This window comes from Herpailurus yagouaroundi, unplaced genomic scaffold (assembly GCF_014898765.1).
Source record: "Herpailurus yagouaroundi ecotype Mexico unplaced genomic scaffold, PumYag 181, whole genome shotgun sequence".
Taxonomy (NCBI): domain Eukaryota; kingdom Metazoa; phylum Chordata; class Mammalia; order Carnivora; family Felidae; genus Herpailurus; species Herpailurus yagouaroundi.
Genome location: NW_024412412.1, coordinates 20,661,559 through 20,684,728, shown reverse-complemented (window position 1 = coordinate 20,684,728; position 23,170 = coordinate 20,661,559). Strand labels below are relative to the sequence as shown.

Genomic DNA, 23,170 nt, shown 5'->3' with positions numbered 1-23,170 from the left:
ATATATATACATATATATATACATATGTATTACTCGGCAATCAAAAAGAATGAAATCTTGCCATTTGCAACTACGTGGATGGAACTGGAGGTTATTATGCTAAGTGAAATTAGTCAGAGAAAGACAAAAATCATATGACTTCACTAATATGAGGACTTTAAGGGACAAAACAGATGAACATAAGGGAAGGGAAACAAAAATAATATAAAAACAGGGAGGGGGACAAACAGAAGAGACTCATAAATATAGAGAACAAACTGAGGGTTGCTGGAGGGGTTGTGGGAGGGGGGATGGGCTAAATGGGTAAGGGGCACTAAGGAATCTACTCCTGAAATCATTGTTGCACTATATGCTAACTAATTTGGATGTAAATTTTAAAAAATTAAAAATAAACTTCAGTTATCTAGAAAGCCCATTTATTTAGAATACCTTGTTCCATGAAATGACTGTGCCAAATATTACTGTTTGTTTTCTGAGAATGCAAAGAACTCGACATGGAAATTTTGACTATAGTCTAGAAGCACATACTTGAATTTACTATGCTTTTATTTTTTTTTTTTAAGTTTAGAATGAGAGTACAAGTTTTCGATGATTAAAACAAAACAAAACAAAGAAACATCCATGCACAAAGTTTTACTGAAGTCATTCTGACATTATTTGTTCATTCCCTTTTATTATTTATAAATTACAATTGCCCCTTGAGCAACATGGTGGACAGGGGCACCAACCTTTCTCATAGTCAAAAGTCCAAGTATAACTTTTGACTCTCCCAAAACTTTAACTACTAATAGGCTACTGTTGACCAGAAGCCTTGTAGGTAATATAAACAGTGAACACATGTTTTGTGTATTGTAACTATTATATACAACATTCTTACTTTAAAGTAAGATAGAGAAAGGAAAATGTTACTAAGAAATCCTAAGGGAGAGAAAATACGTTTGTAGTGCTGTGTGGTATTTATTGAAAATGTGTGTGTAAGTGGGCCTGCGCAGTTCAAGGGCCAACTGCATATGCTACATACAGGAAGGATTTTAGGAGTTCTCAATAGAAAGAGAGCTCAGCAGTTACCATCTGGCCTACAGCTTGTCTGCCCCTGTCCTGCCCTGTCCTCCTGGACTCTTAGGGTGTATGTGCCATTTCTTCTCCTACCTGACGCTTCATCCCAGCTCCGGATGTCAGTCTTCCACATCTCAAGAACCTTCTTTATCCATTCTCCCTTCTATATGTTTTACCTCTCTCTCTCTCTCTCTCCCAACACTTTCCTCTCGATGTCTAAATGCAGTAAATTCCTTCTTTATCCAAAGTCCCCCCTCGACTCCATGGCCTTTCATGTCATTTGCTGAAAAAGCCACCTGAACTTGTTTCATTGCCTCACCTCTCATCATTTCTCAGCCCAATGTACCCGGCTTACACCCCCACCAAGCCACAGGTACTTCCTTTGTCAGGGTCACCAAAGATCTGCTCGTTACTACATACCCACATCATGCTTCTTGCCTTCTTTTCAAGCACTGTCCGACCCGGTTGAGTACTGTTTCCTTCCTCAAAGCCTCACTCCCCTTTTGGGTCAGAACTTCTGGTTCCTTCTACTGCTCTTGCCTCTTCTTCTCACCCCTCCATGGGTGGTGGTGGTGGTGGTGGTTGTTGTTGTTGTTGTTCTCCCCCTCCCCCTCCTACTCCCCCACCCCTCCTTCCCATTCCTCAGATGTATGGATCTTTGGTGTTTTGTTCACTTCCCTTCTCATGTACAGTCTTGTTACTGGGTGACACTGTCCATTTAATGATCATCTCTGTGCTGATAATTCTCCTATCTCCTGCCTTCTGTGCTCTCTTGAGCTTTGTTGAGACCACATGACAGTCCTGTACATACCTTAAAATCAGGGTGGTCAAAAAGAACCGCCTCCTCTTATTCTTTTTTTTAATTTTTTTAAATGTGTATTTATTTATTTTGAGAGAGAGAGAGAATGGGGGAGGAGCAGAGAGAGAGGGAGAAAGAAAATCCCAAGCAGGCTCCACAGTGCCAGCACACGGCCCAGTGTGGGGCTCAAACTCGCAAAGTGTGAGATCATGACCTGAGCTGAAATCAAGAGTTAGACGCTGAGGGGTGCCTGGGTGGCTCAGTCGGTTAAGCGGCCGACTTCAGCTCAGGTCACGATCTCACAGTTTGTGGGTTCGAGCCCCTCATCGGGCCCAGTGCTGACAGTTCAGAGTCTGCAGCCTGTTTCACATTCTGTGTCTCCCTCTCTCTCTGCCCCTCCCCATCTTGCACTCTGTCTCTCTCTCTTAAAAATAAATAAACATTAAAAAAAGTAAAAAAAAAAAAAAAAGACACTGAGTGACTGAGCCACCCAGGCACCCTTGTCTCTCTCTCATTCCTTATGTGAAGGACACACAGACCATCTAGAAGCCCTGGGCCTGAATTGCACAGTCATCAGCTTCTGTATCCTCCACCTCCTGAGCAGCTCATTGGTCCATCCATTCCTTTTCACCCCACTGCCTTCACCCGAGAGCAGGTCTTAGTAGTTGTGCCTTGATTATTCCAGAAGCCTGATTTCCTTTCTTCATAACCCCAGTCTTGATCTTTCTCATCCCTTCCCTTCCCGTATTATAATATAGTCATTCTTTCCTGTGTTATGATACAGTCAGAACGATAGCTGTCAAGTTGTAGATCTGGCTTAAAGTCCATTAGTGATTCCCTACAGCTCTCAGGATGAAGTCCAAGCTCTTTGCATGACCTGGGGGCCCCTCTGTTTATCGTGCTTCCCTCTAGCTTCTCCTCAAGCCCCTAAGCTCTTGGTATATAAAACCACTTTTTGTTACTTGCCATTCCCTCCACGCAAAACACCATAATCCCAGCCGCTCCCCTCCCGGACTCCTTCCCACGGCACGTGCAGATGGCCAAAACCAGTTCATCCCTCTTTGACTCAGCAAACTCTTAACCTTCTCCAGTGTGGTAAAATACTTCCTGTGCTTCCTTAGCTATCCCTCCTTTCATTAAGTGAACAGTTGATTCGTCAATGTAATTCATTGGTGTAAAAAGGTTTTAAATGTCTTTAGTAATTACTGTAGAACCCTTGTTTGCTATTCCTGGGATCTTGACTCCATGTAGGGTGCATTAAAGAAATAATGTTATCTGGAGCCCAGATTGGATGTATGTATGTCCAAGAAGAAAACGTTTTTTTCTGCCTTATAAAAAGCTGCGTCTTGGGGCGCCTGGATGGCTCAGTCCATTAAGCGTCCGACTTCAGCTCAGGTCATGATCTCACAGTTCCATGAGTTTGAGCCCCGCATCAGGCTCTGTGCTGACATCTCAGAGCCTGGAGCCTGCTTCAAATTCTGTGTCTCCCTTTCTCTCTGCCCCTACCCTATTCTCACTCTGTCGCCCTCTCTCTCAAAAATAAATAACATTTAAAAAATATATTAAAATTTTTTTAATTAAAAAAAATTAAAAGCTGTGTCTTTCGGGGAGAGGGTATATATATATATATATATATATATATATATATATATATATATATATATATATATGTCAGTGGGTATAAAGGAAAGGCCTTAATGCATGTTAAACTCAATGAATGCCTTATTAGAAAAAATATCTAAACAAATTCAAGTTAATTCCATGAAGATACCTGCTCTTGGTAAGAAGAGGAGTTATCAGGAAATACACCAGAAATGTCAAGAAGTAACAGCAGTCTCGAAGGGTTGAGATTGCAAGTGGAACCCAGTAGAGTAGGCCCTGCTGATAGCACCTTAATTTTCTTTAGTAGCTTCTGGTTTCAAGGAACAGAGACCATTCAAACTGCGAGGGGCATTGGAGTAATAGTGTTATCAGGAGTCCCCATTGGTTGGAGGTACGTTCAAGAAGAACAGATTTTTTTCTGCCTTGTAAAAAGCGGTGTCTGCAATATTGCCTAGACTTTCTCTGTCTCAGTGCCTTCAGCTATGCCATGAAATTCATAGCAGTCCTGATCTCATATGGATACTGGGAAGAGTCTTGAAGGAGTAGACTAAAAGGGCTTAGATCAATACCGGGCACATGGGAAATGCTGAACGAATCTTAGCCGGTTTTATTAGCCTAGCACTTCCGGAGTTGGGAGCTCGGTTTGGAAAGGGCCTCTCCTGATGTTGGATGTGGCAGGTATAGGGTGACTGGGCCCAGCAGAGGACACTTCCCTCCGTAGCTGCCAGGGAGAGGGAACAGGTGGCACCCTCTGGCGTTCCGAGTGATTTATTAGCCACAGATCGCTAAAACCTAACGGGAACGGGGTTCTGTCTGTGCCGACGCTGCCACCGAGATCCTTGAGCGTGAAAGTGGGGCGCTGCCTGGGCAGATACTCCGGTTACCAAGGTACTGGGGGCTCTGGTTTCTTTTCTTTCCTTCTTTCCTTCTTTCTTTCTTTCTTTCTTTCTTTCTTTCTTTCTTTCTTTCTTTCTTCTTCTTCTTCTTTTTTTTTTTTTGCTTCCTTTCTTCTCCAGCCCTAAAAATTGAAACTGGAAAACTTAATGTTTTTTTAATTGCTCTGCATCTATCTAAATGAGGCAGCTGGGGATGCCTTAGTCCTGTATTTTTGCCTTTGCTAAATAAAGCTAAATGAGTTCACATTTTATTTTTATTTTTTAAAATTTTTTAAATGTTTATTTTTAAAAAATTTTTTAAGTTTACTTGTTTATTTTGAGAGAGACAGAGAGAGCAAGTGGGGCAGGGGCAGAGAGAGAGAGAGAGAGAGAGAGAGAGAATCCCAAGCACACTTCGCACTGTCAGTGTGGAGCCCAACATAGGGCTCGAACTCAGGAACTGTGAGATCATGACCTCAGCTGAAACCAAGAGTTGGACGCTCAACTGACTGAGCCACCCAGGCACCCCGGTTTATTTATTTTTTGAGAGAGACGGAGAGCAGGAGCTGGGGAGGGAGAGACAGGAGGGGACAGAGGATCTGAAGCAGGCTCTGCACTGACAGCAGAGAGCCTGATACGGTGCTCGAACCCACGAGCTATGAGATCATGATCTGAGCCAAAGGCAGACACTTCACCCACCGGGCCATCCAGGCGCCCCTAAATGGGTTCACATTTTAAAGCATCAGCCCAAGTACCTTTGCAAACTGTATCAGCTGTTTGTTTGTTGCACGTCCTTAGAAAAAATGCTTGTCTCTGGATTTTGTGTCAGACATTTTGAAATAGTTTACCATCCTTGTACTGACTTCATATAAAAGGGCCCAAAATACAAATGTGATTGCTACAATGGCTATTGACTTTGTGTTGGCCTGAATTGAGTCATCGATTTCTATTTATTTCTACATTTGCATTCACCTAGCTGCAGAAAGCTTTGGAGGAACTTTTGAGAAATTTGTTCAGAAAACTTGCTTTGAAGGAAAGATAAACTTTGGAACAAAATATAAGTGAAATATATATGAAAAAGTACTTTTGTTTTCCAGAAAAAAGAAAAGTTTTGGGTTTGAATGAAAACGTTTGTTGCTTTTGCCTTTTATCCTGCGCTATACTTTTGATGTATTGTTTGAGAAATTAATCTCTTAAAAGTAAGTAAGTAAAAAGTGAAAAAAAAAGTCAATAATCTCATGGTATTATGTCCATATCCCTTTTCTCCTTTTCACTAAATTATTTAACCTACAATATAATTTGAAAATAAGGTTTTGAAATTTAAACTTTTAGAACTGTATTTGATGCTGAACTTGGAGATTGCAAACCCCAAAGGCCTACGTCAGACAAGAGGAAAACGGAGTGGGGCAGGGATCCCAATTCTGTGTGGTTTAATTCCTTTCCCCCTGTCAGTCCAGAAACAGAAAGTGCAGATTGTGTCACCATGAAACTAGCAACTCAAATGAGGCGGGAAGAATTGGTTACAATTCTGACCAGCTAATTTGTTGAGGATTTGTTGGAAGGCCCACCCCTCTGTCTTGCTGCAGCTGCTTTTTCCTGTAAGATTTATTGTCAGGGTGTGACACTGACACAGAGTATTAAGTTTGAAATTTCACTTTATTTAGGGAAGGAGGGGAAAGATCCATTTCTATGACACTAAACACTACATCAAAGTTTTGATTGACTTTTGACTGTACGTAGCAGATTCTGGAAGCTTTCTGTGGTTAGTTGAAAGTCTGCTCTATGGTAGTGTCCTATCATCGCAGCTAAGAATTTACTTGACCTAAAATTCTGTACTGTCGTTTGCAATCTGGATTGGAGAAGTTTGAGAAGGAGGTGATTCCCAGCTGCTGAGGAAGTACTTACGTTTTCTGGCAAGAATCAATAGGGCTCCTTCACAGAGTTAGGGGTCTTGAAACAGTTACACTTCAGGGTTGGGGCAGGGGGCTGAGGATGATCTAATTGTAGCATTAGTCTCATTAAATGTATTCAGAGACTTCTCTGTTGCAGGGTCTGTCGAAAATCCCTTCTAGCCCTCTGTTGGCTAATAGCATTTTCAGATCTAAGCTAAGGTGTGTTTATTTTCCCTCCTCAATAGAGAGGCTGCTATCTTAGCAATTAGTAAAATAACTGTTGAAGAAAGATACGTATCTGTTTCTGCTATTACCGGAATCATTTGTGACTTTGGGAATGTTGACTGGAGCTTTTATATTCTAAGGCTAAGGCCATGAGGTAATCAGTATTGTGTGGGCCTCTCCCAAAAGTCTAGATGGTCATCCTTTACTACATTTCTGGAGGTTTGGTTTTAAATACCAGTCCTTGTTCACAACAGCAACAGCTGACAGTGGATATGATGGTGTGGATTGTTGTCTGCTCTTGGAAAAACTGTCTGTGCACCCTAGACCGATAGAATCACCTTCAAAATCCCTGCAGATTCTCCCTGCATAGTTGTTTGTTGATGAGACAGCACACAGGAGCCCAGGCAAGGACGGTAGATACAGACCTGACTCAAAGGAGAGGTATGAGTGGATTTTTTTTCAGCAAAGAAAATCACTTGGAGAAGTATGATAAAGTTATCCTATCTCACATAAGGAGCATATCTTTTTTTTTTTTTTATGGGTTTATTTATTTATTTATTTATTTATTTATTTTTGAGACAGAGAGAGAGCGTGAGCAGGGGAGGGGCAGAGAGAGAGGGAGACAAAGAATCTGAAGCAGGCTCCAGGCTCTGAGCTGTCAGCACAAAAGCCCATGTTGGGGCTGGAACTCACGAACTATGAGATCATGATCTGAGCTGAAGTCGGACGCTCAACCGACTGAGCCAGCCAGGCGCCCCAGGAGCATATCTTTTTTAAATGTTTTAAAGGAAAAATTATAAAAACTATGTAAATACCAAATTATATCACTGATAGTAAGCACAAATATCTTTTATTTTTCTTATTCCCCTGTTGCTATTCTACTTCCATGTATTAGGTGGTCTCCACAAAAACCTACTTTACAAAAGCACAGTTCTTTTTTCTTTATTGACTAAAATCTACAGGATTGAATATATGTTTGTTGAATAATGGTTCATTAAATGGACCCCATATGTTTTTACATTGCTTTTCTCTCATCCCATTATATTTCTGCAAAATTGGTTTTGTGTCATAGCGTCTGCAATCAGTGTTTTATCAGATAGGTGTGGTGTGCGTAGTTGAGATTGTTTGTGAGGGACATTGTGTAACCTGTTGGTTCTGAGAAGAGTTTCTGACGTATGTGTTTCTGTTACTCAAAGCAAATGAATGCTTGACAAATGGCAGCTTTGTCTTATTTCCTCAGGGCAACAGAGAAAATACTTTCCATTTTTAATGCAAAAGAGGTAGTAGATCTTACCTGATTAAAACTATACATTTCTGCAAAACCATTTTGCTTCCTATGTAATCTGGAGGAAATGAAATTCACTTTTCTGTTGACAAGATGACGGTCACTCACGTATTCATTTTGGATAAATGTTAATAAGAGTTTTTGCTGTTTTTAACATTTCAGAGAGGTTTGTAGTATTGGTTGGCTTGCTTAGCCCCTTTAATTTTTATGCTGCATTTTCTGTGTGTGTGGCTTTTTGTTTTTTGTCTTTTTATTTTTTAGAAATTTCACAAACAGCATTGTTACTCTATTACCAGAAAAAAAGAATTAAAAAAATAAGAGCCCACCCAGAATCCTGCCACTTTCTTTTTAGTTTGCTTTGCTTCCTTCTAGATGCTTTCCCTTTAAATAGAAATAGTTGCAATAGTTGCAAAATTTGCTTCTTTTATTCATGAAAACTGGGGTTAATCCAGTACTTTATCAAGAGTGTTTCACTTAGTTCAGTGAGGAACAGATATGCCTCATTTTGCCTATCACTTGTTTCCTAAAGTCGTAGGCGACGTGTCCCATTTTCACATGATCTTAAATCATTACTAAAATTCAGTGGATTTGGGCGCCTGGGTGGCTCAGTTTGTAAAGTGTCTGACTTTGGCTCAGGTTATGATCTCAGGGTTCTTGAGTTCAAGTCCCACATTGGGCTCTATGCTGACAGCTTAGAGCGTGGATGGAGCCTGCTTTGGATTCTGTGTCTCTCTCTCCCTGCCCCTCTCCTGCTTCTGCTCTCTCTCTCTCCCAAAAATAAATAAACATTAAAAAAATTTTTTACTCTGTTCTTCTTCATTGCTGAGCACTTTTCAGCTGGCAGTGATCCCTACTCCTTGCTCTTTGCACGTCTCTGTGTAAAAACACTTCGGTGTTATGGAAGGCAAGTGTAGTAAACCCCTTCACTTCCTCTCACTTGGCCTTTTATATAACTTCACCTTTTCAAGTCTTGATTCTTTTTTAAGCAGATCACTTTCTTACCTTATCTTCTAGCTGTGTTATCTGAGAAATAGCTACTTAGGGCTAGGTAGGGGTAGAAACTGATACACATTTGATTTATAGAAGTATTCAGTTTAGACTTTGGAAGCTAGAATATATTGGCAACATTGGAGAGGTCACATGTATTTGCAGATTTTTTCAACAAGTATTTGTGAAGGGCCGTGCTGGGCACTAGGTCAGGGGGTGTGGACAGTAGTGATACGTAAAACTTTAGGGGCACCTGGGTGGCTCAGTCAGTTAAGCATCCGACTCTTGATCTTGGCTCAGGTCATGATCTCACAGTTCGTACTATCCAGCCCTGCGTTAGGCTCCTGCTGTCAGCACAGACCCTGCTTGGAATTCCCTCTCATTCCCTCATTCCCTTCCTGTCTCTCTCTCTCTCTCTCTCTCAATCAATCAATCAATAAATAAACAAACATTTTAAAAAATGTTTATTTTCACTGTCAAGGGACTTTTCACTCATTTTACTATTTCTGCAGGGTTTTTCTCTACCTTCTTTGAACTAGCTGTTCTTGAAATCAAGGACTTGCACGTACATTGATACATGAATTCTGTTCAGGGAGTGAGCTTTGTCTGCTAGGTTTAGTGTAAAACTGGATGATTCGTATCCCAGAAATGTCTGTGTCTCTTCTGAGCACCAAGTCGTTTACATTTAACATAGAATATTCATCTTATTCATTGTTTTTAAATAATTTTGATAATAGCTGTCTTTTATAGATATGAAGGTTGAGAAATGTTCAAGGGTTTGTTTTGTAAGATAGAAAGCTCTAGGTTCTTCAGAGAAGGTGGCAAAGCTGTGATCTCATGAGTTTAGATAATTGATAACAGAATGCGATTGAAGGAGGCCGCACGCAATCTCTGCATCATTGTGCAGAAGTGGCGAACAGGACTCGGAACTTCTGAAAGTTAAATACATTTAATTTTGCTGACTGATAAGCTGCATATGCTATTATATTCCCCATTCCTCAGTTATTTCCTAGTCTGCTGAGTTATGTGTCTCTGTAGACAAGGCCATGTAGGGCTTTTTAATTTTAATATGTATTTTGCATATAAGGTGTACATGTCTACTAGAGATAATTTAGAAATATATATTAGCAATATAATACACATTCTGTGAAATACGTGGAAGTAGAAATTAGCTTCTACCCAGAGATCATCATGGTTAATATTTTGGTATATTTTACTTCAGACTTTTTACTGTAATATGTATACATTTTTTTTCCTTACTAAGATCCATACTTTATTTTATAGCCTGATAATTTTTTGCGGTGTTAGGTTGTTTGGGCCTATAGAGTATGGGGAGTAAGTCTTTTTGTCTACCTTATTCATTCCATTTTAAAAAGAACACAGCATATTTGGCATGGACTTTGGGCTTATTTATTTATTTACTTAGAAATCTCAAGTCATTGTAAATGAGCGTGTATGTTTTACTACAAATTCATACTCAAACTATCACTGAATAGCAATTTTATTTAGATAAATTCAAGTGTGTTTGGGGAGGAGTTTTTTTTATTCTAAAATGTTCAAATGGCTTCACATTAAAGGATACTGAAATGAAAACAGAGCTCACATGTATTTGATAAAGCTGTAAAATACATAATAATGGTGTTTTTTTTTACCAGCTTTTAGACAATAAGTAGACTGCAAGCCCTATAAAATTGGAGACTGTGAATACATACCACCCCATTCTAGACATGTTTCTTTTTTTTTTTTTAAGTGTATTTATTTATTTTGAGAGAAAACGTGTGCATGCATTCATGGAAGGGAGACGCATGGAGAGGGGAAGAGAATCCCAAGCGGGTCAGTGCAGAGCCCAACAGAGGACTCGAACTCACAGACTGTGAGATCATGACCTGAGCCAAGATCAAGAGTCAGATGCTTAACCAACTGAGCCACCCAGGTGCTCTGTTTCTTAGCACAATCCCTAGCATTCAATAAGGCATAAAAAACATGAGTTGAATGAATGATTGAAGAAAAGAAAGATGAGGTAATTCATCTCCTTGCTTGTAGTGAGGACAAAGGAGCCGTGTCCCGGAAGAGATTTCTATCAGCATATCTTTAAAAATTGTAGCAGCACAAATGAACAAAAATGGCAAATCTTTTTAACCACCCAAAGCTTCTATTCCTGTGTTCCCCAGATAAGCCATTTGTTGTAGTGTCTTAGGAAAGGCCATGTATTAGTGGACTCTAAGAAATTCACAACTTTGACTTTTCCAGCCCTCTTTCTGATTGCTCTAGGCTGTGTTTCTAGTAAAAGTCAAACAGAAACAAAAATAACATGGTGCCATAACTGTGTTGAGAAGCTAGGCCAATAGTTGGAGGGATGATGATTCCAGCTCCACCTCTAACCTCCTCTCTTCTCTTCCTCAGGCTACTTTCTTCAGAATGATTCCCTGCAGAGCCGTGCTGTCTTTTGCCCGATGTCTGATCCGGAGAAAAATCGTCACTCTGGACAGTCTAGAAGATTCCAAATTATGCCGCTGTTTATCCACCATGGACCTCATCGCCCTGGGGGTTGGAAGCACTCTTGGTGCTGGGGTTTACGTCCTGGCTGGGGAGGTGGCCAAAGCAGATTCTGGTCCCAGCATTGTGGTGTCCTTCCTCATTGCTGCCCTTGCTTCCGTGATGGCAGGCCTTTGCTATGCTGAATTTGGGGCCCGAGTTCCCAAGACTGGGTCTGCGTATTTATACACATATGTCACTGTTGGAGAGCTGTGGGCATTCATCACTGGCTGGAATCTCATTTTATCTTATGTGATAGGTATGTTTCAAAAAAGAAAAGTCAATCTAATTTTGTGAAATGGTAGAAATAGCACTGAGGTGGAGGCCTTGGCCTATCTTTGTAGGTCTTCATTAGTTAGTGACCATGTGATCGTGAGTGACTCACTTGATCCCTGTATGTCCCGTTTATCTCACCTCTAAAATGTCTCCCTAATTGCAAAATCCAATGATTCTGCTTCATCTCTGAATATGCTTCTTAGTGGGTTTGGAAACCTGCTTTCTGAAAAACTATGGTTCCATGGGGTGCCTGGGTGGCTCAGTTGGTTGAGCACCTGACTCGATTGTAGCTCAGGTCATGATCCCAAGGTCATGGGATGGAGCCCTGCATCAGGCTCTGTGCTGAGTATGGAGCTTGCTTGGGATTCTTGCTCTCTCTCTCTCCCTCTGTCCCTCTCTCCCACTCTTGCCCTCTCTCTAAAATAAAATAAAATAAAATAAAATAGAATAAATAACCATAGTTCTTTAATGCAAATAAAGTTAGCTGATTCCACAGTTATATACTTGAGCATTTGGTTACCAATGTATAATTATAAAATTATTATATATATATTTATGTTTTATGTAATAGTATATATTCTATATAAAATTATCAGGGTAATTTTATATGTGATTAAAACTTTGAATTCTGTCTGAACTAACCCACGTTCCTCGTCGAATAGAGTAGCGAATGGTGTTATGTTAATCTTCTCCCAGTGACCTCGTATTCTCTGTATGTTCTTTATTTTGGGAAGGTACGTCAAGTGTTGCAAGAGCATGGAGTGGCACCTTTGATGAACTTCTTAGCAAACAGATTGGTCAGTTTTTCAGGACCTACTTCAAAATGAATTATACCGGCCTTGCAGAGTATCCTGACTTCTTTGCTGTCTGTCTTATATTACTTCTAGCAGGTAAGAAGACCAATCACACTCCTCCCTGAGATGAGCCAGACTAATCATCCTGGCAAAATAAGTTACCACTGGATTTCAGGCCTGAGTTCCCAAGATGAGATGGCATATTTATGTGTTTAGGTTACTGTTGGGTACCCATGGGCCTTGTCACCAGCTAGAGTCACATTTTTTCTTATGTGACAGACATGTTTTAAAAAGAAATCTAAATTGTGTGGAAGGGGAGAAATAGCACTTCTAAGTAAATGGTACTTGGAATGCACTGAAGAATAGGATAAGACACATCATTATAGTAGCAATTGGAGATTTGCAGGGATGAAGTTTCAATAAGGAGGAATGTACACTTTTGGGCATTATTTTATCTTGGCTGCAATAAGCATATTGGCAAACATACGGTTTCTAGAAGAATTTCTCTCTATTCATGCCTTCATCTATGTAATGTAGGTATCTAGCTGAAAAAGAAACATATTCAAACCACCTGTCATTTTTTAATACAGATATTATGTGGCCAAACATACTTGAGGCTAGAATTTTCCCATGTTTATCAGTCATGTAGCATAGTGATTTAGAAAGGAATTAGAGTCAGAACAACCAGATTTTCAGTCCTACTTTGCCACTCACTATCTTTGGACCATTGAATGACATAATCTTTCTGTGACTCAGTTTGTTCATCCATAAAATGGGGATATCAGTGTCTGTCTTGTACAGACTTCTTGCCTAGTTCATAGGAAGCACTTAGATGGCAGACAGTTTTATTTTGTAGGCATACTTAATCCCTGTAACAAACATTACATTTGTTTTGATTATTTGAACATCTTCTATTTTGATGGTCATCCTCACTTGCACTCCTGCTTAAACCAATCAAGGATTTTACTAAGAATAAAATCTATGTTCTCACTTCCTACCTGATGTGCCCTGGATAGCTGCCCCTTATTTTCCTGTCCAACCTTCTCTCCATCTACTCTCTCCCATGCTTACAAAGGTGTGACAGAAATATCTTTTTATAATGAACGTTTTACTTATACAATTATACAATTTAAAAAAATTGTATCTTTAAAAAAGTTAGTCATTTATTAAATATTTTATGTAGGGTTAAGGACATGAACAAAATTTATAGCTCAAAACTATTTGACATTTTACCTGTAATGTCAAGAAAAATTGCAACAATTGTTCTCAACAGGTGAGAGATTTCATTTGTTTTGGTTTCTAAATAGCCTAGCTAACATTAAATTAGTTACATCATATTTTATTTAGGGATGGTTTCAATGATCTTAACGTATTCAGCTTTAATCTCTAAGCGATGAGAAGCATGTAGCTGTGACAAGGTTAGAATCATGAAAGTCCATGGCAGGACTCAGGCCTTGGCCTGCATCATCGTCCTGTGTCGTTGACCAGTATGTTTTTACTTTATATATAGGCTAAGCTCACATGATAACTTTGTCCTTAGAATATCTGAAGATCAGAACCTCTGAATATAAATTTCGATTCATATTGTAATACCAGATGTCTTGTCAGCTGAAGCTTTTGCTTTATTAAAGACACAGGGAAGTAAGTGTATACAGTATTTAGAGGAGATATTCATTGGTCTCTAGTCTTTTGGCAGGAGGTAGGGATCTCAGGATAGAGCATGCACACGGGGTATTGGGAAACTCTGATAAAACTGGACAGTGGCTTTATTTTTTTCCAGATGGATAGGGGTGCAGCGTATAGAGTGTATTTCCAAAGCGTGTAGGTGTATACAGGTTTCTAGTGTGAAAGAGCCAATAATTATACCGTTCATGCAGTTCCCTTTTTTTCGTTATAGTTACATTATCATAAAATTCTGGGAATTATACAGGTAGAAGAATGAAACCCAGTCTCCCTCTTCTTTACTTGGGCAATTTTGCTTATTCGATCCTGGGTGGTATGGATTTGTGGGAGAAGCAAGTAGTTATGTGACATAATCCCTTCATCACCATCCTCTCCCTAGTAGGAACAAGTAAACTTCCTTTGGTCCATAATTCGTATGTTAACATAAGATGGATTGAAAATAAAAATATGATAAATACAGTCATGATAGAAGGAAACAAAGGTAAATGTTTGGTGTTAATATTGGGGAGACTCTTTCTAAAGGTAGAGAAACTAAAGAGGAAAAATTTGTGTTCTAAAACTTTTACATATGTATATATAATCAGCACTAAGAATAAAAGTAAATGATAAACTGGGGAAAACATGCAATACATGACAGGAAGACAGCTCCTTGCATTATTATATAAATAAATCTAACAAATTGATATAAATAGAATAACGTAATAGAAAAAATGGGCAGCTTCAATTGGGCCACACTTTCTGGAGAATATTTCTGATAATGTGAACCGAAAGCCTTGTATGAAAGGACATACCTTTGATGTGGTATTACCTTATATAACATTATTATAAAGGAATAATTAGAAAATGTACAAAGATATTTATAAAAGGATGATGATGTCATGTCAGTACTATTTATAGTTGTAAGAAACTAAGAGCTGCCTGTCAGTCTATAAATAAGGGATTATAGTGTCTTCATATTGTGGAAGAGTATGTGGCTGTTAAAAATGAGGTTCTCTGTTTGTCAACATGAAAATGTGTGTGTGTGCATGCATACGTGCTCACACCCAGAATTCTGGAGAAGAGATTATACTTGATCTTTATTTCCTTCATATTTTTTCTGTATCTTCAAATTACTTGAATAGGAAATTGATTACTTTTACAATAAGAATATAAAATAAAGCTATTAAAATGAGAATTGACTTTTAAAAATATCCGTTTGGTGTAACAGTTGAAGAATTATTTTATTGTATGTATGTTGAGATGGCTTTTTTAGACGAGCATTTCATTGAAATTCAGTTACTTTACCTCTGTCTATCTATTGGTGATAACAGCCAAAGTCACTAGACCTACTGATTTCTTGAAGTGTGGCGTCTCCTGGCTACGAGCACAGCCGGCCTTCTAAGACCAAGTTGGTTGTGTTTAGGAGACATTGTTACACAGTTAAATGAGTCAAAACGGGCGATAGAAAGGGATAAATGTAAGTTAAATATATGAATCCTGGTGAAATAATATCCTAAACCGTGTAACAGCCTCAAAATGCCATTGCTTTTGCTAAAACTTGGGTAAAAATTAAAATACCCTTTCTTTTTCCGTAGGTCTTTTATCTTTTGGAGTGAAAGAATCAGCTTGGGTGAATAAAATCTTCACAGCTATTAACATCCTGGTCCTTCTTTTTGTTATGGTTGCTGGGTTTGTGAAAGGCAATGTGGCAAACTGGAAGATTAGCGAAGAGTTTCTCAAAAATATATCAGCAAGTGCCAGGTATAATATTTGGGTTTTTCCCTTATTTTGAGTGCTTTCTCCACCCGCTCCCCCCCCCCCCCCCATCAATTTGCCTACTTTTGTCTTATGTTACATTTTCCTTTACCAACAGTGGTTCTCAATTTTTGTGCTTAGGAGAGATTTCTGAGGGTCTGTTCTCTTCCGAGACCCTTCTTCCCAGTGTCCCCCCACCCCCACACAAATGCATACGTGTGCTCACTATTGAGCAGCCTTTGGAAGGCCTGCAGCGGCTCCTTCTCAGCTTCAAGCTCTGCGGTTGGTATAGGAGTAGAGCGAAGTGAGATCCTAACTGGAGGAAGGATGCTCCTTCCCCACAAAGGTTTGCCCCCTTTTACAAACAATGGGTGTTTTGGAGACTTGAATTCCTTAGTGCTTCCATTGGGGAACACTGTTTGGTTTCCTTGCATTCTTGCAGCCTTGTAGTACTTTTCAGGCCTTGATTTTTGGAAAATGTTGTTGGTTGCAAAAGCAGAATTGTCTGTGCATTTTACTTTAAACCTGATAGGCTCAAAAATTGAATTCGTGATAATTATACACAGAAGGTTTCAGCCCAAGATTTATATTAATATTCCTATGTGTAAATAAAATAAGGTTACAGAAATATCTGTTACATGAAGTGAGGTGTAACTACATGGTTTTCTTTATGTATGTTGTTTATAGTCATTATTTTGAGGCAAAAAATTAATATCCTCTGGTTTTATACAATTTTGAAAAAAATTTATTTATTTTTTAGGGAGTATGAGTGGGGGAGGGGTAGAAAGAGAGGGAGACAGAGAATCCCAGGCTGTCAGCAAGGAGCCTGATGCAGAGCTCCAACTCACGAGTTGTGAGATCATGACCCGAATCTAAACTGAGTGTCAGACGCTTAACCAACTGGGTCATCCAGGTGCCCCTGGTTTTATACAATTTTTACCATGTAATAAAATATTCAACTTCAATATTAGTAATCAAGCCTAGAGAATTTGATGCCACCTTTTCAAATGCCTTATTAGGAAAATTTTTAAGTGTGCAGCCTGCCCAACTATCCATGAGAAGAGGAAGTGTCATGTCTTTGTTTCAGAGCGTGGCCCATATATAGCATCTCTGCTCTCACTATCCTGCCTGGCTGTGAGTTCCAGCCAGAGTGGATCTGGATTTTGTGCTTATGCTACTGATCAGCCTCCAGTTGAGTGTTAGCAACCCAGGAGGACGCCATTGTTGGCAACACCACTACATTCTCTAGGACAGGGTGAGAAAAGTAGGATTTACTCTTAATTTTATATATGTAAGTTTCAAAGAGCTGGTGAACACAATAGCTTTCCAAAGAGGTAGTTTGAGACAAATCACTAGAAGAAGTTTTCTATGAAAATAACTTTCCCTTGTGCTTATTTTCCGCCTTAGAGAGCTGCCTTCCGAAAATGGAACAAGTATCTATGGGGCTGGTGGCTTTATGCCGTATGGCTTTGCAGGGACTTTGGCTGGGGCTGCCACCTGCTTCTATGCCTTCGTGGGATTTGACTGCATTGCAACAACTGGTAAGGGAAGAATCTTGGTTCTCTGTGGAAGGAAAGGTGTTCCCTGTTGTACACAAGTACCCATGGGTGGCAGCAGAAGGTCAAGGAAAGAGTGAGATTTGGGGTAATCAGGGCTGGTTCTGGACCCAGCTGTGGTGCCTACTGTATGTGATAAAAAAGAAACTTAGTAAAATGCTCTGAGCCTTGGTTTCCACTTTGGTAAAATTGGGAGAGCCAGTACCTAGCCCTCATGTTAACCCCTCATGTTATGAAGGTTACTTAAGATATAATACACATGAGAGGCATCTGGGTGGTTCAGTCGGTTAAGCGTCCGACTTCAGCTCAGGTCATGATCTCACAGTCTGTGAGTTTGAGCCCCACATCGGGTTCTGTGTTGACAGCTTGGAGCCTGGAGCCTACTTCGGATTCTGTGTCTCCCTCTCTCTCTGCCCTTCCCCCGCTCGCACTCTCTCTCTCTCAATAAACATTAAAAAATTTTTTTAAAAATATAATACACTTGAAAAATACTTTGCAAGCTGTCAAATATTTTCTAAATGTTAGTCATAATTACTGTCCTTAACCTTCAACCTGGAAGTAACCTTCAGTACTATCACAATGAGTAACAAATGATGACCATGCTCTTAAGTTGTCTCTTTTTTAGTAAGATAAAATATATTGTGGTAATTCTTCTTTCTTTATCTTATGCAACAAAGCCATCATGTCAGAATCACTCTCTTACATGCTTCTTCTGGGTTCAGATTACTGTATGGCCGTGTGATTGACCATTTTGAGGCATTGCAAATGCCAATTCTTACTAGAAAGATTCAAAGCACTGTTTTTGTTGTTATTGAAACTGGAGCTTAATATAAATTGGCACACTGGGTAGAAAAAGTTTACCTTCATATTTATGGAAGCCTTCCTATGTAAGGGCCCACAGAATGCCATGGCAGTCATTTAATTTCTGTGGATGAATCACTTTCCAAATGATTAAGACTGCTATGCTATCCCAAAAAATTTAATATGCTGGTATATCATGTTTTCTTTCTAGAAATGGGAAACTGACCTTCATGATATCTTGCTTTCTCTTCTTGCCTCTGGGAATTGGAATTTTGTGTAATAGCGGAGTACGCTTAAATTTTTTTTTTTTAACATTTATTTACTATTGAGAGACAGAGAGACACAGAGCATGAGCAGGGACGGAGCAGAGAGAGGGGGAGACACAGAATCCGAAGCAGGCTCCAGGCTCCGAGCTGTCAGCACAGAGCCCAACGCGGGGCTCGAACTCACAAACTGTGAGATCATGACCTGAGCTGAAGTCAGACGCTTAACCTACTGAGCCACCCAGACGCCCCAGAGTATGCTTAAGAAGAGAGAAAATTTCATGTAGAATAGATGGATCAAGCTAAGAAAACAGAAGGGACAAAAGCAGACTGAAATTACCATGAAGGAGAAGAAGAATCCGTGTTTTATCTATTAATGTTTTAGTAAATATGCAAATATTTTGTTTATATCTCCTTAGGTGAAGAAGTCCGGAATCCTCAGAAAGCGATTCCTATTGGAATTGTGACTTCTTTGCTTGTTTGCTTTATGGCCTATTTTGGGGTCTCTGCAGCTTTAACACTTATGATGCCATACTACCTCCTGGATGAGAAAAGCCCTCTTCCAGTAGCATTTGAATATGTTGGATGGGGTCCTGCCAAATACGTTGTTGCAGCGGGCTCCCTCTGTGCTTTGTCAACAAGGTATATTGCATTGCCTGTGAGGCAGGGGCTGTGGGTGTTACTGCAGAGGAGTCATTGTTTAAAGAATTGCTTCAGTAGGTTTTAAAAATACTCCTAGTATAAGGTATATGTTATGCAACTACATATTCTCTGAATAGTTTGACCAGAACTTCCATATGAAACTCTTAAGTGACAAAACGTTTTTCACCCATCAGTTAAAAGTCAGTTTTTCAAGATAATGGTGGTCCAAGCTTCAGTAGAAATGTATACGGCATTGATATACGTGGACACATACACACACATGTATTCCACACGTATTCATATGTGTATATATTATAAAATTCTAGGACACTTATACCAGCATGTTTCCCTGCTGGCTTCGGTATTACTTGTAGTGTTACAGACCACTGAGACCTGGTGTGCAGACTTGATGTTTTCTGTCGTCTTTTAAAATAATATCAAGTCTCTGTGACTGGGAGCTGAATGCTGTGACATTGTCCAATGTAATATGCTTTTTACTGTGAAACACTGAGACTTTCTCTTAGTACTGATCGGAGTGAACTTGGTCTAGAAATAGAAATTACTGTTTTGAAATTAATGCTGAAAGTTCATATAATGTCTATGTGGAAAGAAAAAGGTAGTTGAATCTCAAGTGCCCAGATTTTCAGGGGCTACTTGTTTTCGTACTTGAGAATCCATTTCTCAGGCTCCCTGAGCTATTCACGTTTCAAATTAACATGTGATTATAAGATATTTCATTCTGGTTTATATCATGGGATACTGTATAACATTATTACAAAGAGAAAATTAATCTCTGCCTGATTACTAATTTTTTTAAGTGAAAATAAGTTGTTAAAAGTCTGAATTAGAAAAAAAATCTTTTCATATAATTCATCAGCCTAGCTTTTCATCGCTCTCAAAAAATCCTATTTATTTTCTATTCAGGATAATATTTAGTAGCAAGTAGAAATTGCCCCCATTGGTTTCTCAGCCATCTGCTAATGTTGAGGTTCATTCTGAATAGTTTGAAAAAATCTGAACTATGAAGACATCATGCCATCATGGTCTTAGAAGATAGACAAAGATTTATCCATGGTCAAGTCAGCCCAGCTTTATCAAAAGATAAAATGAATATTTAAAACAAAATTTTTTACATATTTTCTTTCAAATGGTTATTTTTTTTATAACTAAGTCATGTATGGATTCGTGCAGCCAGTAAACACACAAGAAATTTGAAACATCTAAAGCAAAGAGCATTTTCTTAAAACTTTGCTGTTCCTGACTTTTAATCGTGGCTACTTCTATGTACTAAATTTACAGTAAGTTGGTGTATTTTTGTGTTTTTTTTTTACCCTTTCTCTCTTGATTATCTTGTGATGCTGGGTATTATTACTAATATGATCAAATACCAAGCAATAGGAGGGAAAATAGTGGTAAAATAAATACAAGAATCATAATCATTGAATAAATGAAGTGACTATACTATGAATTCAAAATACTTAATCTCTAATTTCATATCCGTTGAGAAATTTTGTTTTCTGAGTTATTGCCACTAAAAACGTCTTAATGCTATGATTGGTTTTGGTTTTCTTAAGTCTTAATTACTTAGTGTTAATTCAGTAATAATTGCGGGCATGCACAAATTACTTGCACTGTTGTTCTTAGTGTGGTGAGTATGCGGGGCAAATATCTATAACAGAATAATAGGTATCACAATGGTAAATATTGGCAAGTATTTTTAAATGCCCAATCATAACACATTTAAAAATAACAAGACGTCATAATCATGGTTGTGATGCTGAGTTTTATACGAGTCGCTTAATTTCAGTTCTGAGATGTCATCTTGCATGAATGTATTTGCCATCCTGCATGTGTTTGCTTTTTATTCAGTCTTCTTGGATCCATTTTCCCAATGCCGCGGGTAATCTATGCTATGGCGGAGGATGGGTTGCTTTTCAAATGTCTAGCTCAAATCAATTCCAAAACGAAGACACCAGTAATTGCTACTTTATCATCGGGTGCGGTGGCAGGTGAGAGAGAGTTGACTTTTGTTAAGAAAAGGGGGATCTTTTTTCTCATCAAGGATTCTGAAGAGAAATGCAGTTAGGTAGTTTTCTGTTTTGATCTAAGTAAAGGTCAGTAACTTTTTTTGTGAATGTTTCCTTTTTTGATGTTTTCTTTTTGTTTTTCTGGGGTTTTTTGGCCTAGGTTCTGCATTTTAGTGTGTCCGGTCTTTACCTGTGTATGCCTGTCTAGAGTAATACTTCACAATAACTCACATGCGGATTATGAATTTTTCTGTTCTAGTCTTCTGGGCTCTATGTTTCCTTTACCCCGAATTCTATTTGCCATGGCCCGAGACGGTTTACTGTTTAGATTTCTTGGCAGAGTGAGTAAGAGGCAGTCACCAGTTGCCGCCACGTTGACGGCAGGGGTCATTTCTGGTAAGCTTTTCAAACATAGGATTCTTCAGCATTGGCCTTAAACGTTTTATGCGCATGCATGGACTTATAAAGAGGGTCTGCTTGCTGTGCATGTAAGTTAAGAAAAAAAAAATCACTGATAAATTAGGTTATGAACATTGAGATCTGAAAATTGTGGTGGTGGTGGTCTACTGAAATTCATTCTTAACTGACCCTTGGGGATTTTTTACCATTTCATTTTTTTAATTTTTGGGGCACCTAACAAATGTGCAAAGGGTTATAATGGGTCTTCACCGTATTTTTACTCATTTTTAATTAAGTATAAGAAATGCCAGGGTAATTTATACTTGCTGTGGTAATTACCCACCCTCAGAGTGGGGGATATCTGCACTGCCTGGACCACCATGGTTCTCTAAGACTTACTAACAACTGTTTCCTCTTAAACCCCATTTGGACTCTATTTTTGCTTTCAACTATGTGTTTTGGTGTTTAACTCATATTAAAAAAAACTTGCAGATGCCTATCTTTGGGGATGTCATAATATCTCTGTAAAATGCCGTTGGCCAGATTCTTATTTATTCCATGAAGAAATTTTCAAGGAGATTCATACAGGCTGAGAGAACGGCCTTAAAGGTCCTGTTCTAGGAAGCAAGAGAGAGACTTCAGCAAGCTTTATAAAGCTGTTTTAGTAGTAAAAATTCAAACCAAAACTGATAACTTGATTGAGGCTCTGAATTGGGGGGAAATTACAGAATGCTAATGCTTAAATTATGCATGAAATAGTATTTTTTCAGAGTCAGAAAATATTTGCCTAAACAGCTTCACATTGTAAATGTTTTTTTAATAAATTTGGCACTTTATTAGACATACATTGGAAGGCCAAGTCACTTTTTTTCTTAATGGGGGCTTAGGTTTCTGCCCCCATAAAATGAAGGTTGCACTAGATGATCTATAGCCCATTTTGTTACTAAACAGTCCATTATGCTAGTGAAAAGAATTTATAAATCTTGACAAAGGATCATACATTTTATTTATTCCATAAAAATGTTTATTTTTTCCCAGTGAAATCTTGCCCAGTAATACTTTATTTTGTATTCAGAGTTTTACAAAATATATCCTTCTTTCTTCAGAAGGAATTTAATTTGGCAGTATAACATATTGACATTAATAAGAAAAGAAGATAATTATAGCTGAAGGTTTTTTTTTTAAACATTCTGAAATACTATATTTTTGTTATTCTACTCCCACACCTTACTGTGCTTGTTTTTAGCGTAGATTAGAGAGCTTATCTGGATAATTAATCATCTTCCTCTTTCTTAGCTACTTATTTTGCTATTTGTAATTCTTATAAAACATACTGAAACTGTAATAATCTAATATATAAGTATACTAGCAACGGAAGGTTTTCAAAGTAAGGCATGAGGTGCATTTAAAGAAATGATGTATCATGGAAGGAACATGAGGAAGCAGGGTAGAAGTAGAGTTTACATGGAATTCTATTGCCACCAGTTATAACCTTGCCAAATTAGCCTGTCTGTAAAATGAGGATCATTATCTTATCAGGTCAAACCATGTGAAATTGCTGGTTTGGAGGTCAAAACCAGTCAGATTCTGGCCACTGCATATAGTTAAGCCTATTTAATTTCCCTGTCTCATAGGATTATTGGAGTAAAGATAAATTGAGATCATAGAGATATAAAGCTTGCTAAGAGACGTCTGGTACACCATGGGAATAGAATGTGGTGTTTCTACTTAACAATGAT

General features: G+C 38.7%; 1 protein-coding gene across 4 annotated transcripts in view; it reads left to right on the top strand.

Annotated features, from left to right (window-relative positions):
* The window catches only part of SLC7A2 (solute carrier family 7 member 2), a 67,455-nt gene that overhangs the window by 31,178 nt on the left and 13,107 nt on the right, over positions 1-23,170 (top strand). The window contains exons 1-7 of one of the 4 annotated variants that reach the window (XM_040490072.1): positions 3,724-3,848; positions 11,125-11,515; positions 12,267-12,422; positions 15,584-15,749; positions 17,151-17,284; positions 18,783-19,005; positions 21,292-21,428. In XM_040490072.1, the coding sequence (XP_040346006.1) occupies positions 11,140-11,515; positions 12,267-12,422; positions 15,584-15,749; positions 17,151-17,284; positions 18,783-19,005; positions 21,292-21,428 (1,192 nt within the window). In that variant the 5' untranslated portion in view covers positions 3,724-3,848; positions 11,125-11,139. Of the gene's footprint in view, positions 1-3,723; positions 3,849-4,320; positions 4,346-11,124; positions 11,516-12,266; positions 12,423-15,583; positions 15,750-17,150; positions 17,285-18,782; positions 19,006-20,874; positions 21,015-21,291; positions 21,429-23,170 lie in introns of those variants that run through there. The other 3 variants (XM_040490068.1, XM_040490070.1, XM_040490071.1) reach the window with 3 other exon arrangements.